At 41.4% G+C, this 22,949-nt stretch overlaps 1 protein-coding gene across 8 annotated transcripts; it reads left to right on the top strand.

The window, feature by feature from the left end:
- Nucleotides 1–563: 563 nt before the first annotated feature.
- On the top strand, nt 564–21,636 carry LOC103471355 (catenin delta-1). Of its 8 annotated transcripts, none has more exons than XM_008420296.3 (22): nt 564–879; nt 6,112–6,237; nt 7,835–7,998; nt 10,255–10,323; nt 10,914–11,033; nt 11,111–11,367; nt 12,444–12,719; nt 12,818–13,058; nt 13,165–13,387; nt 13,882–14,068; nt 14,146–14,263; nt 14,387–14,540; nt 14,756–14,773; nt 15,063–15,131; nt 15,871–15,998; nt 16,130–16,280; nt 16,377–16,569; nt 17,555–17,763; nt 17,872–17,913; nt 18,008–18,075; nt 18,240–18,294; nt 20,075–21,636. In XM_008420296.3, the coding sequence occupies exons 3-22, from the start codon at nt 7,840–7,842 to the stop codon at nt 20,131–20,133; spliced, it is 2,796 nt and encodes a 931-aa protein (XP_008418518.1). In that variant the 5' UTR covers nt 564–879; nt 6,112–6,237; nt 7,835–7,839; the 3' UTR covers nt 20,134–21,636. The 8 variants fall into 8 exon arrangements, with proteins under 8 accessions (XP_008418518.1, XP_008418521.1, XP_081467634.1 ...); XM_017307169.2 differs by lacking the exon at nt 564–879 and adding an exon at nt 962–1,369; XM_008420299.3 differs by lacking the exon at nt 7,835–7,998 and having other exon boundaries at nt 565–879.
- The last annotated feature ends 1,313 nt before the right edge of the window (nt 21,637–22,949 follow it).

The following is a 22,949-nucleotide window of genomic DNA, read 5'->3' as shown; positions in this document are numbered from 1 at the left end:
TTTATTGGATTTATTGGCCTGGGCTTTTCAACTTGAATATTCTTAGATTTCAGCCATGTCATTGAAGCTCAGGTTGTATGTTTAGTGTCACCCTCCTGAAAGGCGAACCTTCATACCAGGAGAATTAGGTTTCTTGTAAAGGCGTGTTGTTTCAGTTTTTATTTAGGGATATCAGAGTAAATGGGATTTAATACAAATATATTGCCAGACTTTTCAGATTTCTATTCATAAAACAAAAAAAAAAATGTATGAACTTTAAAAATTATATTTTTTAAAAAAGTAAAACAAGCAGATTTAAATTAAGCAAATCAGGAAATGCCTAATATAGCCAAGAAATGCTCAGTGAGTCATACACAGAAGCGAACAGTCACTTGCCGCGTTGTTTTTATGTGCCAACCATTTTCTCGCGTTAATGTGGAATGCTGCTGCTTCCCCCATGGAGTTCATCCAAGCTTCCCCTTTCGTGACCATTGTTCTTGGGCAATCAATGAAATGACATCAGTGTGTGTTCGGAGGCGGAAATACATGGGAGGAGACAGGAGGCGGCACTACAAACGGAATTTAAATCCCCTTTTTTACAATTGCAATAACTAACCTGGTCACACAAGGAGATGTGTGTTTGATCAAGGGAGTTTAATCGTAGCTTGGTAAACTGTTCGCAGGGACTACACACACCTGTACGACACATTCTGAGTGCGACGTGTTTACCGTAAAGCCTTTTAAATCCCGCCCTCCGTTTGGTAGAAAACTCTGATGTCGCTTGGTTTTCCACAAGGCTGACCCACAGGACTGGGAAGGAGGGGGAGAAAGAGAGAGAGGGCAGAAAACACTAAAAACGGAGTAGTCTGGAAGGGGTCGGGGCTGGTATTCCCTCAGCAGGTGAGTGAATCCATAATTATTTCCAGATGTTTGGTTGTGATTTGCGCTTTTCGTGCCCCCCTCCCGTTACTCGCACATTTTGAGGGCACTGCAGCGTTGGCAAGGAGTGGTCGCTTTTTCGACAGATGAGCACGACTCTCGGTGGCTAACGTTAGCTAACGATGCTAATCTAAAAGTTCAAACAGATTAATCTCTCGGTGAAGTCTGCGACTCAAAAGACCATATAATACCAACGGGTATGACTGTAAATGCCAGGATAGGTTATCTGTAAACGCCGCTTGGCCGCTACATTTAAATTATTTAGTGGATAATGTGTTTGCTATGCTAACGTTAGCTCCCCTCTCGGAGGGCTATGTGGGTTATTGTGATGCTAACGTTGCAAGACAGCCAATCCAGGTCATTTTGCTGCTGAGCGAGCATTCAACTCAGCAGAGCTGGGTTTTTTTATAATCTCATTTAGCAGGGCGGTGGCGTTTACAAAGCACCCTACGTGAGTAAAACGTACAACTCCAAATTTGTCTTTTTTTAAATGTAATTTTCCTGTTTGATGACGTCCTCTTCATTGCTGCTGACCCATATTGCCAAATAATCTGTGATTTCTAAATCATTGGTATGCTAGCTACTCCTAACTTGAGATGGTTCTCACTTTGGCTCCACATTTCTGGCCTATTTACGCCGCAGCTGATCATTTTCACGTTTGAGAGAAATAGAAAAGATGAAACTGACTGCTTATTTCACTGACGAATATACACCGACAATGGAAACACAGCTGGGCAGTGCGCTACCGAGTTTTCTTGCAGGACTTTACTGAATACAAAGTAAACGGGAAAACACATTTGAATTGTTTGTTACTTGATAACAACGTAAAAAGTAAAATAATTGACTTGATCAAGTTGCACATTGAGTAGACGGGCTACTTTTCCAACAGAAATGAACTGATTGAGTCTTTCTAGTCTGCCTCTCATGTGTTGCCAAATTGCTCTATAATTGGTTCAGAGGTCTTAAAAACTGATGTCTTGCTAGAGTCACACAGAATAAAACGGATATTAATATGAAGCAATTTTATGAGCTTTAATCAGTTTTCATTGTTAAGTTTTTTTCTTCTTGATTAACTAGATGACAAAACAAATGAGTATTTTTCAATAATGACGAACCACTGTATCTAGAATTTGATTGCTTTTATAGAAAAGTCTCAATAGTGACTTATTTTAATATTTCATCACCGCTACTCCTTTTGTTGATGACTAAACCTGACAGTAAATAATTAAGGCACGATTGTGTATACTTTAAAAAATGTCTTTGCGAAATCCATTCCTCTGTGTGGGTGGTGGTCGGTCACACAACCTGAGATTATCAGTGAACCTGTTGGGTGGGTCTTGTGTGAACTTGTTTTGTTACTGGAAGAAGAAGGGAAAAAAAAAAAAGCATGGGTGTGGATAACCGTCAGCATGAGTGCGAATATGTAAGCTAGCCTTTTTCCTCTTTGTAAACACCGGTTTCATGCAGACGTATACTGGATTGTGGCATTAAAGACTTCCATTTAAGCTTTAGGTCTGTCCTGGTAGATGTTTATATAGTAGGTGTTTGAACTATAGGTGTAACAGGCTCAGGTTTATTGTTGATCTGCTGGAGCCGCCACTAATAACAGCACACGCCGGGCTCTCCTGGCGACTTGTCTCCAAGCCGCTGTTTGATTGCTGACACATGCTCTGGACGTAGCCTGTGATTGTGTCTGCCCTCTTAACGACTCTGGGTTAATCCATAGAGAGCCATACCGGAGGGCGTCTGCACATGTGCGTACATGTTAACTTCACATGTGTATGTGTGAGGAGGTAAGTGGATTAGTGGGGTAAAGCTTCAATCCCATTACAAGTCTTGCTCGGCTTTAGCATCACACTGACTTCGACGTCAAACCGCGGCGTCGGTTCGGCTGAAACCGCTCAACCAGATGTGGGCTCTCTTGTTTCGGCAGGTGTGAGCGCTCATTTCAATAACTCCAGTTTGATTAAGTCTACAAAGCCCTCATTGATGGTTACGCATGCGCGTGGTCATCACAGATGTCTTCTGACAGGGTTAAGTGAGTCATGCTGACTGATGGCTGCAGAATCAGATGGGAATATCTGGCTCGTGGTGTGTCAGGGTTCAATCAGATGTTGTTGACCTCGGAGGCAACGTGCTTGTCGTTTTGAACTTTTGCTGCTGTCATGCTGTGGACGAGCGAGCGTGACCCCTTCCTCTGTGCCCTGTTGTTCCCTTCAAAGTTTGGAACGCACTGTCAGGACTTTTGGGGACATGTGACTGGTTGTATTAACAATTACGCTGTGGGATTCATCCAGTATTATTATGGATATAAACTGAAATAACTTTTGCTGGTACAAAATAACTGATGTTTCTAAGGTTTCTTGCAATTAATATTCTTACGTTTATGAACTTCATTATGTTTAGGCAATCATAAATGACGATTAATTTCTAGTTTATGATCTTTAGTAGTGTATATGATCAGGTTGTCTTTGTGCTGTAAGCACAGAAGTTGGTTTAATGTGAATGCCCTAGTTGGGGGCGGGGGACATCAGAAATGTTGATGTCTAATAAAATATATAAAATTGAGTTTTGCTTATGTATGAATTATTAAGCTTATTATGTTTTTGGAATGCATTTAGGGCTTACAGTCTTTAACTTGCTAAAGTTACTTGTAGAAACGCTTTGTAGAGAGTAAAAGGGTAGGTAATAAAAATGACATTGTGAAATGTAACTGGACAGAGGTTTTTTTTTTATTCACAGATCCTACATTAGACTAAATAAGACATCTAAGACTTATTGTCTCTTTTTTATACATAATGAGTGAAGAAAGAGTCCAAGAATACATCAATTCATTATAGCAGGTATGCTAGACAACTTTATTTGGACAGAATGAATGCAAATCAGGTTTTGGTGTAATCATTGTTTTTGTCTCCCTTATAAAGGTCATAGAGGCGGAAGTGAAAATGGTGGGGAACTGTTTTAGCAAAATTAGGAAGTGGGCTATATTTGTGTAATATAGTCATGGGGGCAAAAAGTGCAGCATGATCCAGAATAGCGGCCATCGGCGAGGGCCCTGTAGGTGGCGGCCCTGTCGTGGAATTTGTTTTTCGGGGAGCTGAAGATCCATCTCCGATGTCGAATCCATAACATCCTGTTTCTCAGGAAGCTGGCGCGAGGGGAAAGGGGAGGGAGCGGCTATGGGACAACATTGATTGTTTTCATTGTTTGGCGAAACACACTTCTAACTTTCAAGGCCAAAACCAACAGCTGCGCGAGAGGCGTGGGGAGTGGACAGAAGCCGTTCGAGTTCACAGAGGAACCAAATTTAACCCCGTTCTCGCATGGACACACATACAGGCCCGCTCAGATGTGTGCGCTGATGTTATCTTTACTCCCTGGCTCTTTTCACATTGCTGTCTGTTCTGTCAGTTGCACAAACTTCACATTGTTCCCACCAGCCTCCCAGACTGACAGCTGCAAATTCCCTCCTGCCTGCGGTTAAACTCCAGTCACTCACACACTCCATGCTCTTACAAAATCACACTCCCCCCCCCCCCAGCCTTCCTAAGAAATGACAATCATGGTGTATTATTCATCTTCTGGACGCTGCTTTTTCTTTGCATATGAAGTGAGAGCTTCTGGATGGTTGAAAGGGTGGCTGATAAGATATTTAGTTTTCTTTCCTTGTGTCACAGCGACCGAATAAGTCACCTTGAAATGCAACAAAAGTAAACGGAGATAGCTGAATGATGATTAGCCACTGTCCCAAGCTGTTACTTTTCAGTGCAGACGAGGGTGGGCTGTGAAGTTGAATTGGCCCAAGACAATGGCAGGAATGCAAGATTAACCATTATCCTTTATTCAACAAGCCCAACCTTATCTCCATTATCTCCGCTGCTCTTTTATCCTCATGTTTGCTCCTGCATTGCCTTTGTTTTCCTATCTGAGAGTCTACTTAGGGCAGTGTAGAACAGCAACGAGCCCTATCTGTTGTGGATGAAATCTGCCCTTTCCCGACTCTGACCAAATATGGTCATGTGTGAAGCAGCGCAGCAGTTTGTTATTGGTTCAGGTAGGAGGCTATGACTCCGAGTGTTGGGTTTGTGACATCATGTCTCTGTCAGTCGCTCCTATCCCGCATGTAAATCCAGCTCCCAGTGGTTGTTGCAGATTTTCTTTCCTTGGGAAATTTCACCCAAGCCACTCCTTTTCTCATTAGACCGCCCCCCTTTCTTCCCGTTTTAAATCACCCTGCTTGCCACACCCCATGCTGGGAATAGCGTGTCACTTAACTGTATTTTTTAAAAAATGCCCAAGAGCACATGGAGTCTTCCTGGTGAAACCACTAGGATCTTTACACGGGCATCACAAAGTCTGATGGGACTTGCGCAATCTGATAGAGGTGAAACTGTGAGTCACTCATCGCCATCTCTTGCTCTCATTATGCCTCGCTTGTCTCTCCATTTACACTTGTTAGTGCTTTACCTGTCAGACCCAAGAGCACCTGCTTGAAGTGTAAATGTGGGTCCCAGTTGGTTGGCCAAACTCTTGACACTGAGGTATACGTCTGCTTGTTGACCCGATGCAGTGAGACAGAAAAACACAAATCGAGCCGCTGCCCCTCTCACCCAACCGGTCAGGCAGGTGTGTGGCAATGGCTGCTGCAGCAAAGCGTGGATTAGGAGATAAGGGCATCCGTTTCCACGGTCCACTTGTTTAACGCTGATATAACAATGTCTCTCTTTGAGCCAACGTAACGCGGAAGTTTGGACGGGTTGGATAAAGAGCAGCTTAGTTGAGAAAACAGCAGCATCAGGTTGGCGTTTTGTCCACATTTAAAACGTGAGTCCACCTGAGACAGAAACCTGAGCTCTTTGTGGCCGTTTCGATCTCCGAGACACATTTTCTCATTTCTGCTGACGGTGAAATGTTCTGTGGCTAAGAGCGAGCTGCAGGTCGGTCAGCTTCCCACAGCGGGCTGCCGTACGCAGGCCAAATGTTGGGTAAATACAGGGTGTGTCTGAAGGCTGGGGCTACTGTGCATCTGTGCCTCTTCCACTCACTCTGCAAACACAGCTCTGTTGACGCGCTGTTCGCCTTTTACTCGCCATGTTGCTGTTTTTCAGACTTGGGGACATTTACTAAAAACATTTCTCCCTCGCTGTCTCCGTTGTTGTTTCCCCTCCACCTCCCCTCTGTCCTTCTCTGTAGTTCATCCCCCTGTTTGTTTTTTGCTTGGATGTTGAAGAGGCCTTCTCCACATGTCCAACTAGAGCCCCATCTCTGAGCGCAGCGTGACCTCTCACCTCTTCTACCAAACCACGCCCACAGGTGAAGGTGTGTATCCGGGATTTTTGCTGAGCTTTTAGACGCTTTGTTTGCTTAATCTCCAGTGAGAAATGTGAACTTCTTGTTTGTATTTGTGTTTAAGCCAAAGTGAGAAATGAACACTTCTCCTTTCGATTTGATGCTTAACTTCCTGCTGAAGTTTTATGCCGTTTCTTTATCAAAGTAAATTTAAGTAGTGTTTGAAATAAAAGGGCAATGACTCTAACAATGGTGAAATAACAAAAAGTAACGGCCTATAATCGGTTTCTATCATACATTTTCCCATAAAACGAAGCCTCTTCTTGACTGCTAATGAGGGAACTCAAGGCAGTCAGAAGCCTAAAGTGACTCCTCCATTTGTGCATGAAGCTCATTTATCGATCTGGATGCAGAAGCAAACCATGACACTGACAAATCAACATATTGCATTATTTATATTCGATGCATTAACTGGAACATTGAAGTATCCGACTTTCTCTTATCGCTGCCCCACACAGCCCTGACGCCGGTTTGATGCCTTGACTGTATGATGACCTTCATTAAAATACCGCTTTCTTGCTCTAGAGACGTTTGCAGAAAAAATGCGAAACACTATCCATTTGGTTTTATTTAAAACGGAAAAGCCTGAGTTATTCTTACTGCAGCTGAAATGCATTTCAGTAATGATGTTTTAAGATTTTATTTCTGATACTCTGAAGGAAAACGTCTAATGATGTACATTTACTTTTATACATTTAGATTAGCAAGCTGTCATTAGATGACATGTTAGTCAGGTTTTGTTCTCATGCAGCAATTTACCATCAACTTCTTCACAAATGTGGCGTTAGTTGGTTGCTTTGAAACCAAACTGCATTAATAAGAGAGCTGCATGTATTTTCTTCAGTGTCTACCAAAAATTGCCTCATTGAAACTGGAGCTTTTAACAAAGAAAATATTTTTCAATTAAGAGTTTTTTGTGTTTTTTTTTTATCACATTTATTTCAAGAATCTTATTGCACTTGTGTGAACATTTTTTTTATAGTTTGATCTATTTTAATCTAATATTTTAAATAGTCTGGTTTTGATATCACTTGCTGCCGTTGCTGTAGGTTTGGCATTACATCTGAACCGTTTCCTGCTGCAGCGTAAAACCCTGGAGTTTCATTATTTTTGCTTTCACAGGTCGGATGAAAGTCGTTTAAAGAAGTGGGGAGTAACTTTGAAGTCGGACCCGGCCTTATCAAAGGAATAACATAATAATCCACTGTAGTCTAGGGGATTTTTTTTTTTTGATGCAGGTTTCAGATGTCATACCTTCACGGTTGTGACTAATGTTCTTTTATAGTTGGGGTAAAGGCAAAACCAACTCTTGTACAACTTTGATGCCAACAGCTGTCTAAGATGATGCCCAAATCTGAGTCATTACAGATGGTTTTTCAGCTGAAACTGGACAGAAAAGAGTAACTCTCTTCTTTTCAGCACCAAACCTCCTGTAGAGTCAGATGTAGCTCCCTGTTGTTCTGGAGTGCCAGGTTTTACTTTTAAAAACCCCTCCCTGTGTGCTGCTGTGTTTGCATCTGTATGGCTGTGTGTAACGCCCCCACTCTCACCCCTTGGGGCTGTTCAGTGTGTATGGAGCAGTGTGAGAACGCAGCGGCTCTGCTGGAGTCAGTCAGGGAGCAGGAGGTGCAGTTTGAACAGCTGACCCGGGCTCTGGAGGAGGAGAGGAGGAGAGTTGGCCTCCCCGCCACCAGCCCCACGGCCCTGGGTCACCCCTTCCCTCTCACACAGGTAACACGCCCCGACGAAGAGTCCAAAACATCCCCATTTCTCCCATCTTCTGCATCATGGATCCTTCTCCCCCCTTCATCTGCACCATCCAGTGAATTTAGTTTTAGTCCTTCGATGGCCTCCATCAGTCATTCTTGCCCTCTCTCTCCTCGGCTCCACCTCCTCTCCATCAAAACTCTGCAGATTGTGCCTTTTGTGTGTTTTGCAGTGAATTCCTCCTTGTTTACAGATATTGTTGCATGCCTTCATACTTCCTCTGCCGCTGACATTTTTGAGATGGCCGTCACTCTTTCAGCATTCTGTCACTCACCGGATGTTCTCTTTAACGTTGATGAGCATCTTTTGTTGCCTGTTCTGGAATTTCAGAAATGCTCCTCCTCCCTTTCAGCATGATGAAATGGATCTGATGGTTGTGCATGTCGCTTGGTTTTCCATACAAAGAAGTACAGACTAGTTTACAGACATTGTTTTGTCATCCCAGCTCTGCATTAATCATTTTTCTCCTAATGGGATTTAATGTGCTGTTGTTAATGTAGCACCAAAGTAAGTTTTTATCGTTTTCTTATGCTTAAATGCCTTCTTAATGTTTGGCTTTTACTGTTATAATTGATACAATTTTAAAGTGTAGAGTAGAATAAACTCCCTCCAGTCTTTTTGCTGGCTGTGCTGGTTTATTCAAATAGTCTCAAACTATTCAAATCATTGCCTCAACAAAAGAAATGTGCAAATATGAGTTGTCAGAATTTTTTAATAGATGTCCAGAATTTACTCTTTTGTTGATTTGAAGGAAGAAACTAGTGATGAAATGTCCAGATTTATGACTAAAGCAATATTTTTTTACTAATTATTGCAGGGGTTGTTTTTTTTTATATTATCCTCTTTATAAATTAAATTTTTTTTCCAAACGGTATTGTATAATTTAGAAGCATTTTTTTTCTGTCTTACTCTTGAAACACTGTTTTGTATAAATTATTGAAGTATTAATGATTTTTTGACAAATGGGCATCTGCTGCTGCCTTGAATGCATCAGAAGCTTGACTTTTTTTTTTTTTTTTTTTAAGTAAAGTCTTGATAAACTTTAACAGGAAAAGCAAATGTTACCTTTGCTAAGGTCTATTATTGAGAGCATTTTTTATTTACAGAGATTAAATGGGTTCCTTTGGATTATTCACCATCAGATTTAATCTTGCCTGAATCCTTAGAGGCTCTTCCGGTAGGGACAAAATAAATGTAGACCAAATATTTTTTCTTACTCTTAGATAAAAAAAAATCTTAATTTATTTGGATAAAAGTCTTTGCCACATCAAAACTTCTTGCACAGGTCGTTGGAGCCAGTTTTAAACATTCATGTGCAAATGTGAAGTTTTTTTTTATTTAAATTTTTTAGACTCCAGTCCAGATTTTTAAGGTAGTATTCATTTTAATTTGCCTGTCTGTTTATCTCAGAGGCCGTTTTCAGCTGTGTTTTTATTATTTGTTAGGCGGGTAATAGAATCCAACTGGTGTTTGTTTTGTAATCGCGTAACTAATCTCGAAACGATAGGAAAAAAATGTAGTATGTATACAAATGTGACATCTTTACATCAGCGTTGATGGAGGTGAACCGAGGTTTTTCCACCAGGACAAAGTTCATCGGGGTCTGTAGACTAGGAATGACGACCTGTAGAGGAAGTGCGCCCCGCTGGATATAAAAACACTGCCTTCCCTTCCCGTTAATTTAAAATAACAGGCCTTCCTACTAGTTAGACACAGCACCTAATCTGGTATGATACATTATAAATGTGGCCTGAGTCAGAAGGTCGTCTGACTCGCCATCACTGTCATAGAGAAACTGATAGTAACTGGGCGGATGAATGATGGCTGGAAAAGATATCTAAAGCAATGTAGCGATGCTGTGTTCGCCTGATGACTGATATTTCAGGGAGTTTATCTTAAGAATGAATGTTGGTCACAGTTTGATTCGAATGTGTGGCAAGAGGTGGTTATGTAAGCGAGCAGAGCAGGAGGAAGAGGAGTGCAGGAGCGTCTGTCTGCATTCCAGTGTTCGCCTTTTGTGTCTGTGTGTGTCTGGCGCTGATTCACTGAGCCATTAACATGCAGGGACAGGTTGGTCGGCCCTGACTGGGCTTTAGCAGCAGTTAGAGGAACTCTGATTACTTAAAAAAACACAGTTTTACAACTAATGAATATGTGTTGAAGCAAACTGACGTGGTGTTTTAATATGATGTTGACGGTGCTTCTTCTTCTCCATCTTAGAACGGGCGTTTAGGGGATGCAGACATAGAACGTCTGAAGCTGACTGACTCGTACATGAACGGCACGCAGGTGTGTTGTTTGTTTTTTTTGGTATTTTATGCTTGATGTAGGGTAATTGGATAAAATGTAGTGTACAGATTTTTCATTTAACCACTTCAGCCTTTTTTTCCTTTTTTTTTTCTTTTTTACATATTGCAAATTCATTGAAAGATGCAAATAAGCCAGTTATTTTTTTTTTCAACTATATATATTTTTTTGCCTAAAATGCAATGTTGTAGCAGAGGATGTATCTAGCTGAAGAAATACTGTATTTTTTTTTAAATTAATAATGGGATAGCAAAAGATGCCTAATTTATTTTTAACAGAAATTGAACCAGGTGAAGCTAAAACTGACATTTGAATTCAGTGTAGAACAGATTTACCAAAAAATAATTTTTATATCTTGAATACAAAATGTAGATTATTTGTACAGTTTCGGCATAATTACTGATCTGAGGACGATGTTCTTTTAGCAAGTCTGCATATTCCAGTTAACGATCAATCAGTTGCTAGATTAGTTGACGATTATTTCACTAATCAGTGAATCATAATGAATTTGGTTAATTATTCCTGCGCTAACTTGATCTTTTTGTGTTTAACGTTTGCTGTTGCTATTACAGTACAGAATGGTGGACCCCGCACACGGAGCTCTTGATGACAGCTACACACCTGAGGATGAATCCCAGGAAGTGCACTCTGTCTTTTCTGAGGAAGGAACCACCCGGAGGACAGATAACGGAGTACGTCGATGTTTCATGGTTTTTGTATCTTTTAAAGCGTTTTCCTAAACTAACGTTTCTTGCCGTCTCTGTGTCAGATGAAGAAACCAGTCTCGCGCATGGTTCCGGCCTCTCAGTCGTCCATGGATGGGATGTTGTCGCCTGCTATGGGGATCTACAGCGCCACACTGGACAGGCCTTACAGGCCCTCTGGGGTTGGGGACTACCCTACCGCGACGGTACCCCGAAATTATCACTATGGTCCGGTTGGCGGCTACGAAGACTACCGGCCAGGTCCGCCGTCGGAGGCATACACCAGCCTCAGCCGGGGCTCGCACATGGATGAGCGCTACAGGTACGGAAACACAAGCAACTCGGAGGAAGTAGAAACGCAGAACTTCAATTTCTGCTTCATGTATCACATTTGTTACAGAAACTGTACACTTTTTTTTTTTTGGAACGGAGCATACTCTGCAGAAATTTTAAGTTTCAAGATGGAATGCAAAACCACTGGTGGATACTAATAAAGGGCTTGCATGCCTCTGCTGATTTATTTTTATGTTTGCTCTATTCTAGGTCAGTTCCATTACGCTGCTTGTATTTAACCAGTGCCATGGTTGAATTATTGAACTTGTTACTTCCTTTTTGTTTTCTTCACACGTTACATGTTAACAATCAGCCAGAAACTTGTAAAAAGGACTGAGAACCGAGAACACTTTACATGTTCTGTTTTCTGTATGCTTCGTACAGGAAGCTCTAATGTGGCCAACCAGAAAACGCACTCTGTTTTCTGTGTAAATAAGTGCCCAAAGTAAATGTGAAACTGTTTTACCGTTCACGTGAACCACTGTGGTGTTTTTACAAAGTTAAGACCTCTGAAATGCGCTTTTCTCTTCTACCAAACACCTCAGATGTTTGCCACACAGATGAGATGAAAGCATCTTATCTGGATTTATACTAAACACATCTTGCTACAATTGAAAGAAGACAAAACTAACTTCCAAGTAACTTTTCAGAAAGAAGTGGGAGCTTGTTTAAGTCAATTATTTAATATTGATGAGAAAGTGGTGGTTATAAATAAAACAATCTGCTAGTGGAACAAGACATTTTTCCTATGTGACAAGTTAAAATGTTGGCAGATTATCTCATTTATAGCTAAAACCTTTTATCAATATTGAAGAATCATTGACTTAAACAAGTTCCCACTTCTTGCCTTAAATGACTTGTAAGTTAGTTCTGTCTTGTTTCAAGTGTACCAAGGTGGTAATATTTGATGTTTTTGCAGTAATCTGCTTCTAACCTTTTAACTAAACCTCAGTTCAAAAATCCTGAACTATTCCTGTAACGGCTTTTATTCTGTAGTGTTTGGGTCAGCTGGAGTGAAGCATTTCACAGATTTTGGTCTCCATTATTCTCCTCCTTCCCTCGCAGGCCTGTCGATGGATACAGAACTCTGGACTCTGGCTACAGGGCCCCCAGCCGCCAGCAGCTGGACCCGTACGCAGCGCAGCCCCAGGTGAGCCGCATGAGGGCGCTGGGGTCAGCGTTGGAGATGAGGTATGGCCACGGCCACTACGGACTGGAGGATGACCAGCGCAGCATGGTGTATGACGACTACGGCATGGGGCCTCCACCCATGCACCCTGGAGGCTACGGTACAATGCCTCGTCTCGGGCCGGGTCCAGGAATGGACAGACGCAGACTCAGGTATAACGGCAAAGTTCTGCTCTTGTTGGATAATTCCTTGACGTCCCAGCTTCAGGATGCTCTTGACAAATATTGCTCCGTCTTCCTGAAACCTGCAGAAGTTGCGAAGACACTTTGGACAGTGACGTGGGAGGAGTCGACCCTTATGCATGGGCGGTTCCCATGACGTTGGAGAGGGGTAGCATGGCTTCCCTGGAAAGCACGCTGAGAAAGGGCCCTCCCACTTCATGGAGGCAGCCAGATCTACCAGAGGTGATCGCCATGCTGAATTACCGTCTGGATCCTGTCAAGGCCAACGCCGCCGCCTACCTTCAGCATCTCACTTTCAAAAATGATAAGGTGGAATATTCCTCAGTTGCATAAACAATAATTATTCACGATCCAGTATTTCAGCTTTTGTTGCTTAATATTCAGGTTTTTACATAAGGTTTCTAACTGCTTTTAGGTGAAGTCGGAAGTGCGCCGCCTAAAGGGCATTCCAGCCTTGGTGTCGATGTTGGACCATCCCAGTAAGGAGGTTCATCACTCAGCCTGCGGCGCTCTGAAGAACATTTCATACGGACGAGACGCAGACAACAAGATCGCCATCAAAAACTGTGATGGAGTTACTGCCCTGGTCAGGCTGCTGAGGAAAACCCACGACCAGGACCTCACTGACACGATCACAGGTCTGACCTCTCTCTGGCTTCTTAGTTTAACTAACCTGTTTTGTTTTATTTTGTTCTGTTTTTGTTTGCTTCTTTTTCTTTATGGAGCTGAGCAATAACATGATTCTGATCAAAGTTTTGGTTTTTAGATGTGTAAATTTTGCCAAATCTGGCTCTTTTTTTTTTTTTCCCTCCCCAAAGCAGTTCTTTGGAGGACCGCTATAAAACATGCTATCTTGTTTGACAAGCATGTTTTATAGCTTCAGTTTATTTGGACATTGAAGTCAAATCTACTCTGCGAGAAAATATTAGGGTTAACATTTTTTCTTTTTTCTTTTTTTTTACATTACCAGAATTTTTTTATTTTTTTTTTTACATGACACTTTTTATCCACACACTCTACAAATCAGTCATACCACAGATGTGAGAGGCCTTGCTGTTCCACACAATCTGCTTAGTTTTCTTGCATTCAGACCCACACAACAAACTTAAAATACGCTGTAATTTTGCGACAGGCACCTTGTGGAACCTCTCCTCCCATGATTCGGTGAAGATGGAGATAGTGGACCACGCTCTGCACGCTCTCGCCGACGAGGTGATTGTTCCTCACTCGGGCTGGGAGAAAGGCGGAGGCGAGGAGAGCTCCAAACCACGACATTTGGAGTGGGATACAGCCTTGACCAACACTGCTGGCTGCCTTAGGTATTGGACGGAAAGCGGAGAGAATTGAGAGGGAAAACGTGAAATTATGTCCTTAACTTTTCCACCTCCTTCATCAGGAATGTCAGCTCAGAACGGAGTGAGGCCCGACGAAAGCTGAGGGAATGCACAGGGCTGGTGGATTCGCTCATGTACATTGTCCAGTCACAACTCAACCACAAAGACGTGGATAATAAGGTTATTATTTTACTGGAATCTGCACATTTCTCCATATGTGCATCTTTAATCCCTACGTTCTGTTTTTTTTTTTCTTCTTCTTCTTTTTATTACATTAACTTTTGTCTCTCGATGTTTCTGCAGCTGGTGGAGAATTGCGTCTGCCTTCTGAGGAACCTGTCCTATCAGGTTCACCACGAAATCCCCGGCTGCGAAAATTTCAAAGAGCAGACTCCGCTCAACCAGGGCCCCGCCTCAGCCCACAAGGGAGGCTGCTTTGGTTCGCGAAAGGGCAAAGGTCAGTGTCGGACAAGTTTTTACGTCCAAAATGTCCTCTGCGTCTGAGACGTCTGCTGTTTGAAAGCCAGGCAGTCGCTGGTCGGTTTGAGCTTGCTGGTGGCGGAAGCACCTGTTGCTGTTTTTCACACTCTGCCACTGTTTCCCTTCTCCTCCCCCTGCTCCTTCTGTCTTCCCACCCTCCTTCACGTCTTCCTGTCTCTCCGCTGTGTTTAGATGAGTGGTTTTCCAAAGGTAAGATTTTCCTCTTGGTGTTGAATGCTTAAAGAGCTGCTGCCATCACCCATTTCACTAACTCTAAACAAACATCAGTGAGAGACGAAGTCCGTTTACTCGTGTCACACGGGCATGAACATTCGCCACTGAAACGACGCTGCATGCCCACGGCGCTTTCATCACTGGGTGTCGTTTCTAGAAGTAGAACACATAATAATCACTTTGCCTGCATGGGAATATTTATTTGATCATTTCTCCAATTTTGAATTTTATAAAAAAAAAAAATTATTTTTGTTATAATTTGCAGCAAAGAAGGATGGGGATGATGGGAGTCCAGAGTCTTACGATTTTCCAAAGAGGACGACGCCTGCGCACGGTATGACCAGTAGTTTTGTTTTTATGCTGAACATCTGTTTGCTTAACAAGCTCAAGAGTTCGAATATGCAGACATGTTTGTATTTATCTTCATTTCAGTCTGAAAATGTTGGGTTTTGTTTTATTGAATGACATTTAAAAACCTTTTTAAACCAGAAGTTCTCAAATTTCATGTTCAAAGGTTGGGGAAACGAATCTAGATCAATAAATTTTAATCAAATGAATTTGATCATCTCTAAATTGTCTAAAATAATTCATACTTGTGACCGCAGGCTGCTGTCATTTTGACAGTAAAGCATGATAAATGCTCTAATTTTATGAAAGGTTCAGCAAGAGTTTAATTTCTTTTTGTGCCTCAGCAGTTAAAAGTACCTTTTAAAGCAACTGAGGTAAATCTCAGATGCCCAGAATAAAATAAACCAATAGATAAAAATAGCATTTTTTATTTTATTAAGTTAAGCACACAACTGCTCTATTTATGCGGCAGCCCGCAGTTATACGGCAGGCCGGGTTTGGCCCCTGGACCTCGAGTCTGATGCATGTGATTTAACTGTGATGCTGTTTCCTCGGGTCTGACATCAAACTCGGCTCTGAGTTTTAACTTCCCGGGTAGCTGGAACGCAGCATTGCTTTTAGGTTAAAGGCCTGTCAGGAATCTGTCTGACCCAGAATGCTGTCTGAACTAACATGTCGTCGGCTAAAGGTTCATCAAGCTCTGTTCATGGTTTTGTTGACATCAGGTTATGAGCTGCTGTACCAACCAGAGGTGGTCCGCGTTTACACTTCTCTGCTCAAAGAGAGCAAGAACCCCTCAGTGCTGGAGGCGGCGGCCGGCGCCATCCAGAACCTGTGTGCCGGACGATGGACCGTAAGTATCAGATGCTTCAACAACTGAATTACCTTTTTAAAATACTTGAGTTATCGTAATCCTGCTGTAAAGCCTCTGGAAAGCTTTGCTTGAGCTGATGATGATGATGATGATGGTGTGTGTGTGTCCAGTTTGGTCGGTACATCAGAGCCATGGTGCGTCTGGAAAAGGGCCTCCCCATCGTGACGGAACTGCTCTCCCATAGTAACGATCGTGTTGTTCGGGCAATGTCTGGAGCCCTGAGAAACCTCGCCATCGACAACCGCAACAGTGAGCTCTTGGGTAAGACGATCTTCTTTGTTTACTGAACAACACGTCCTGACGTTCGCCTGCGCTGCGAAAATGAAGGAATGCTGACTCGCGTCTTTTCTCACGTAGGCGAGCACGCTCTGCCTCACCTGGTGGCTGTCCTGCCCGGAGGCCAGAACCAGTCGAGGTGCAATCTGTCAGAGGAAACCATGGTGTCGGTACTGAGCACGCTCACTGAGGTGCTCGGCAACAGCGTGGAGGCGGCAAAGAAACTGAGAATCGCATCTGGCATTGAGAGGCTGGTGCTCATCAGTAAAGATGGGTAAGTGTTTCAGGATTACAGATTTAAAATCCGTGTGGGGATATTGAGAGAGAGAGAATCCTTGTAGAAAACATGCTGTTTGTATAGTGTGTAGGAATTAAAAAAAAGTTTAGAAAGTGTACACTTTTTTTTTTTCTTTTAGTTAGGAATATTTTAATGACTGTTTTGTCTATTCTTGGAAAAACTAAAGTGCAAAAGGGAATGATGAGATTTACTGACTTGCATGGCTTAAATTAAGTATTCTCAAATTGAACAAAAAAAATTAGAATTTCTTTAGCTCAAAAGAAACTTAAAATGTTTGCGATGACAAGTTGGGCTTTTTCCTAAGATAAAAGTGTCAAGATTGAAATCTTTTGTGTGGCTTTTGGAGAGGAAGCTGGTAACAAATTGAGTCGAGCCAGGATGCAACTTTTGACACACAACCTTCACACAGGCCTGCAACTTTGTTTGCATGAGTAGAAATACTTTCATATTTTAAAGTATTACGGAGGGTAAATCATAAATATACATACTGAAAGCAAACAAACGAAGCACAGGGCACTGTAGGACACCAGCTGATAAACTCACCTTGCGATTAAGAACTTGGAAATGAGACAAATTTGTAAGACTTTTTTTTTTTTTCTCTATAGAACAAAACATTCAAATAAAGTAACTTTTGTTGACCTGCTTTTTGTAAGTCAAGAATTGACAAATTGTGTCTGTCTGAAATCTCAAATCAAACTGTGTTGAATGCACCAAAAATATTTAATCTGATCAGTAGCTTGATATTAAACAGGCTTTTCCAACTTTTGACATTAAAGTTACAAGTCGAAAATGTAGCACGGCTCACAAGTTTAAATTGGGAAACTGTCCCACTTTTAAACCAGAATCGAGTCGTTGCTTGTTCTTTAAAGTTCAACATCTCCCCTAGTTTATGTAATAAACCGTCTTCACGGTTTAAGCTGAACACGTCTTTAATTTGGCCGCTTATTCGGGTTTCTTCCAGTAGCCGCACTGACCGCGAGGTGCGAGGAGCGGCTCAGGTGCTGCAACTCGTCTGGGCTCACAAAGAGCTGCGCCGGCCTCTGGAGAAGGACGGCTGGAAGAAGACGGACTTCATGGTGAACCTGAACCCAAACACCACGACCACCAACGGACCGAGCACCAGAGCAAACGGCACCTACGAGGACAGCACCACTCCGCTACTGGACAGAGGTACGGACGTAATTTCTGAATACGGGCGTTTCTTGAAATTAAAGTCTGTAAACTCAAATGTATGTTGTATATTTTTAAGGTTATTTTTCCACTTCTGCTTATTTCTAGGAGATAAGAGGGATCTAATTCCCTTGAATGATCTCGGCCCTGGTTGGTATATTAATCTCTTCTTCTCTGTTTTTGCAAATTAGTGTTAAAGTCACTATGAATGTGTTGATCGGATTTTTATTTGATCGTCCCTCAGATTCCTACTCTACACTGGACCAGAAGGAGAGGAGACACACTCTGGACGAAACCACAGACACTTTACCGGTACTTTAAAAAAAACCCGTTTCCTGCCTGAACTGGACTAATCCCTAACCCGATGCACTGTGTTCAACATTTCCTCGCTGTGACCTTTTTAATGTAACTCACTGACACTTCTCTCACAGTCACTTCCTGTCCACCTTCTTTCTCTCTCTTCCTCTGTCACTCAGCGAGGGGTGTATGGGAGCAGAAAGGGCTCCCTGCCTCTGTTGGACTCCTACGATGGTTAGCCCCGCACCCTCCCCTCTACCCCCCCTCTGCATGTAACAGCATGGTATGTCCAACTGACCTCTAATCCTGCATGTTTACTCTGAGCTTATTTTGTCTCTTATTACTTCAGACCCTCGAATAAACTGGTGTAAATCCACGGTGGTGTGCTGGAACAGAGGTGGAGGTTTATTGTGGTCATGTTAGATCTGTGACGCCCCCCCACCCCGATGTTCTGTGCTGTACATATTGCTGTAGTTTGCCCCTGAGCTGGTCCTTGTGCGTTGTTTCTAACTCTGGATAATACAAGTTTAAACGCTAGAGCGAGGACTCTGTGGTGTTGTCACAATATCATCAATTTTTTTTTTTATGGTCGAAAAATTTGTTTTGCTTCCTCAAATTTAGTCAATCTCAAAATGTAGAATAGGAGTAAAAGATATGTATAATTACATGACACAAATGGACATATTACTAACTGAAAAGGCATATTTTTTATGGTCAGATTATTCCTGTAACTTGATGTTCATCCATGCATTTCTAATGGATTATCTATTGGCGGGTTAATTTGCTTTGGTGTTTAGGAGCACACCCTGGTGGTTATCCTTGAAACTGCACCTGATGTCCCAGCCTATAAGAAGATTTAACTTGTCTGATTTTATTATTTGGCACCACTTTAGAAAACGCATATTTAGGGCAAACACCATTTGCAAGTATTTGGATCAAAACCTTTTTTCTTTTTTTTTTTTTAGATTCATGATCTGTGATACTAAACCATCAGGGATGATTTTGAGGTTATTTTACAGGCATTTTCTAAAAGAAGTTGTTACAAATTCAGAAAAATTACAATTTTATCACAGGTAATTTTAAAAAGCATAAAGAAGTTGATGTATTCTGAATATATTTTGCCTTTTTATTCTTGTAGTACACAAGCACAGATTGGTGATGGAGTTTTTTTTTTTGTCACGCCTCTGTGTGAAAAATTAGTCAAGTCACAGGATTCACCACTTCATGTATAAACCATCACAGAAGTGTTCATGGTTTAAAAAAAAGTTAAACGTTTAAGTTGGTCTTAATTCAAGCCTTAAAGTCTTTAAAATGTCACAATTTCCCCTTTAATTTCATTTTGTACATTTATACAATTGGTCATCTTTTTTTCTCAAATCTAAATTACAATGAAAAATGTCTGAAAGCATGAAGCTTAAAAAGTTTCCCTGTGTTACTGTGTCTTCATCTTAAAGATGAAGGGGGAAAAAAAACATCTCAATTTCTAAAGAATAAAGTGCTTTTATTTTCAAAAATAAAAATAATTGTTGCCGTTTGTTCAAACTGATCAAAGTTCAGACACTAAAATAAATGAAATGCTGAAACATTTCAAAAAGGTAAATGATTAATACTCAAAAAACTTTGGCACCAAAACCATCAAACAGCCGCGTCGTCGCCTGTTCAGTTTGCCTAACGTAACCTTTTAAATAACCTTTGCTATATCTGATTAGTTGTCACAGAAAACATTGCAACCCACTTGATCTGCCGTTATTGTGCAAAGACGTTTAACTGATGTAAGCTACGTGTTAAATCACTGAAGTCTTATCAAGTATTAAGTTTAACGTGTGCTAAAATCCTTCTCATCAAAGTAAGTTTTCTTCATCAGCTTCAATTAAACACGTGTTATTTTTAAAAGTTGTGACAGCACCAGTGTGCAGCTGCCATGTTGTATCTTTGTTGTTGTTGTTCATAAATACCTTTTTATTTTCCCCAGTGGTTTTTAATTTGCGTGTTTCGCCGTTTGTTGTTTCTACAGAAAAACTCATAGTGTGCATCACCCAGACCGGGCCGTCCCTGCCCTACCACTGCTACTGAGGAGAGCGAGGAGGCAGACCTGGACGCCGTCTCCTCCTCTTCCTCTGTCTATCCCTCCTCTCCGTCGCCACACAGCTGGGATCTGAAGATGAGGATCAGCATCCAAAGAAAGTGGTCGTGTTGCAGAAAAACAGTTACAGACAGCACACACACACACACACCTGTTTCATTCAATTGTAGCAGCAGAACTATATTCAGTTTATAAATTATAGTTGTCTTCTGTAAAGGCAATCACCTTTGTTGACAATCATTTTATTCTGCAGCCTTCATCCTGCTCCCCCCAACCCCCCATTTCTTTTTCTCGCTAAGTAAACAAATAATCATGCTCAGTATGTTGCTGCCAGCCCCTGCATCCGAACGATGGATCTGTCTTTAGCCGTGTGTGTAGGGGAATATAGTGTACATAGGCGAAACAGGATGACTGCATTGGTTTTGGCGCATTAATTTAAATTGTCCCTTTCCTGGGAATGCTGGGAGGCTGGCTGCACCCACAGGCCGCCCTGTAGATGGAGAATGTTTATATAGGAGTTATTTTCCTGTCTAGAGTTATTTTCTCTCTGTTGGGATGAGCACAGACCTGTATATTTGTCAAAATGCTAAACCTGTGACCGTGTGTGTGTGTGCGCGCGTTGTGTCAAAATGATTATTTGTTTTTTGTTTTTTTTTATTATTATTATTGAGTAATGTCTTTGCTTGCACGGACCAGACGCTTTTAATTGTTTTTGTCTGATTGCCCTCTGTTTTATTTTTTAACCGTCTTATGTTCCTGCTGCCTCTTTTTCAGTTTTTTTTATATTTTAAATTTGTTTCTGTTCCTCTCCCCCTAGTAGAAAATAAGTTTTGAGCTGCTTGTTTCGTTTTATTTCTGCCTGGATTTAGCAGACTCGTCCAGTACAACGTGTCAAACCTGGTACTGAGATGTGAAGCTGTGACAAACACTACTACACGTTTAACCACTAACCAGACTTTTCCTGTCTCAATACTTAAAAGAAAAAAAAAAATCAGGTGAACTTTCTCTGACTTTTCAAATAAGAGTCTGCCATGTAGCCATTTGTACCTTCACCTCTAAATCCGTTTTGCGTCGACTGAAATATGAATTTCAGAGGCTTTTGTTACTCAGAGGAGACTCGAGTTTTCCTGTAGCTTCGGGAGAGATGCTCTATAATTTAAATTTTGGTCTAACCCATTTGTTTTGTATTTTGTGTCCAGTGTGTGTGTTTGTTTTTGGGGGTTTGTATGTGGGTGAGAGCATTATGCAATTTTTCTTTTTAATTCAACTTTCACTGCTATGTTTTTAAAAGCAAAAGAGACCAATCTTTTAGTTTTTTTTTTTTTTTTTCTTAATCTCTTCACACATATAGTATATTTGTACTGTTGCCTATCCATGTAAAATTATGACGTACCATACACCTGCCTTGGCTCTGAGCAGTTGCTTTTTCAGTGAAGTATGTAACTGGTAATACTGTTTGTTTTTTTTATAAATAAAGATTTTTTCTTAGACAAGTTTTTGCCACCTGTGTCGTGCTTTCTCCGAGTTGTCAACTAAGAAATGGCCCCATAAGATGTCGAAGCTTTTTTTTTTAAAGTCCTTTTAAAACGTATTCAGTTTTTCTTGAAATTGTGATATTTTATATTAATCAATTTTGATTATGATCTTGATTCTATTAGGCTAGTTTCAATATAGTCTTTCAATTTCGAGTGCCAATATTATGGAATTTATGTAAAATCAAATTTCATGTTGCTCCCTCATCCAAAACATACTGGAAAATTTTTTAAACGTGTGATTAATTAAAATGTTAAATCTTTTTTCTTCTTTCGCATTGCTTTGAGAATTGTCTGCCTTTATTCTGAATCAGAAACGAGGAGCTACTTTCGTAAAGTATTCATTTATCTGACTCTCTGACACTTGATCCTTCAGATTGTTTCTTTAAATATCTACACACCAACAAAAAAAAAAAAATCTAATCTAGGTTATAATTTCCCTACATGAGATAAGTGGGAACTTCTGTCACCAAACATTTCTAATTAAAGAGCCGGTGTGTCTCGGTAATTTCATCCCCTGGCACTCGTTGGGGCGAGTTGCAAACACTAAAACTTGACCCCGTCTGCTCTTCTCTCCCTAACATCAGTTTGCTCTGTGAAGCCCTTTGAAGTTTGCTTCATGGATTAACTAATTATCAAAGCTCTTCTAATCCAGCAAAAATGATTTGCCTTTGAACGAGTCGCGTTTCTACAACCCCTGCGTCAAACGCATCGAACGTGTTCACAACAAAGCAACAGAAGACTGGAGCGCTGACACTCAACTTTTCTGTTGTCTCCCGTTGCATATCGACATGATTTTGTGCTTCAGGGTTGCGCTCCGGTACATGTCTTGTCGCTTTCAGTATGTGGCACATTTCGAAAGGCAGCTGCTGGATCACGAGGGGGCTTTGGAAGTGCATAGCCGACTGTAAATGGTTTTAGTATTAGTCAGGCTACAGGATTTGTTACGTGTCAGCCAGTGAGCCAGATTTAATTTAATTTTACAGGCTATGATTCCACAGAGTCAAAGATCGGATTGCTCACTGTGTCTTTTAGCAACATAGCAGAGTGTGAATGTTCGAAGTTTCCCCACGTCTGACAGCAGAAGTCTGAATCTGACCTAGTTTTTTACGCTACTCCAGCATCAAGTACGATGTGCTTCACCCTCGTAGGAACACGTTGTCCCTTTTCAGCTGCACTTGCCTCCTCTGAACATTGTGTAGTGTTTGCAACCATATTTATACTGTTTTTGTCTCGATACAACCACAAAAAATGTCTCTTGTTGGGATTTTATG

The sequence above is a fragment of the Poecilia reticulata genome, chromosome 10 (assembly GCF_904066995.2).
Source record: "Poecilia reticulata chromosome 10, P_reticulata-male-v2, whole genome shotgun sequence".
Taxonomy (NCBI): domain Eukaryota; kingdom Metazoa; phylum Chordata; class Actinopteri; order Cyprinodontiformes; family Poeciliidae; genus Poecilia; species Poecilia reticulata.
This window is presented reverse-complemented; position numbering and strand designations above follow the sequence as displayed.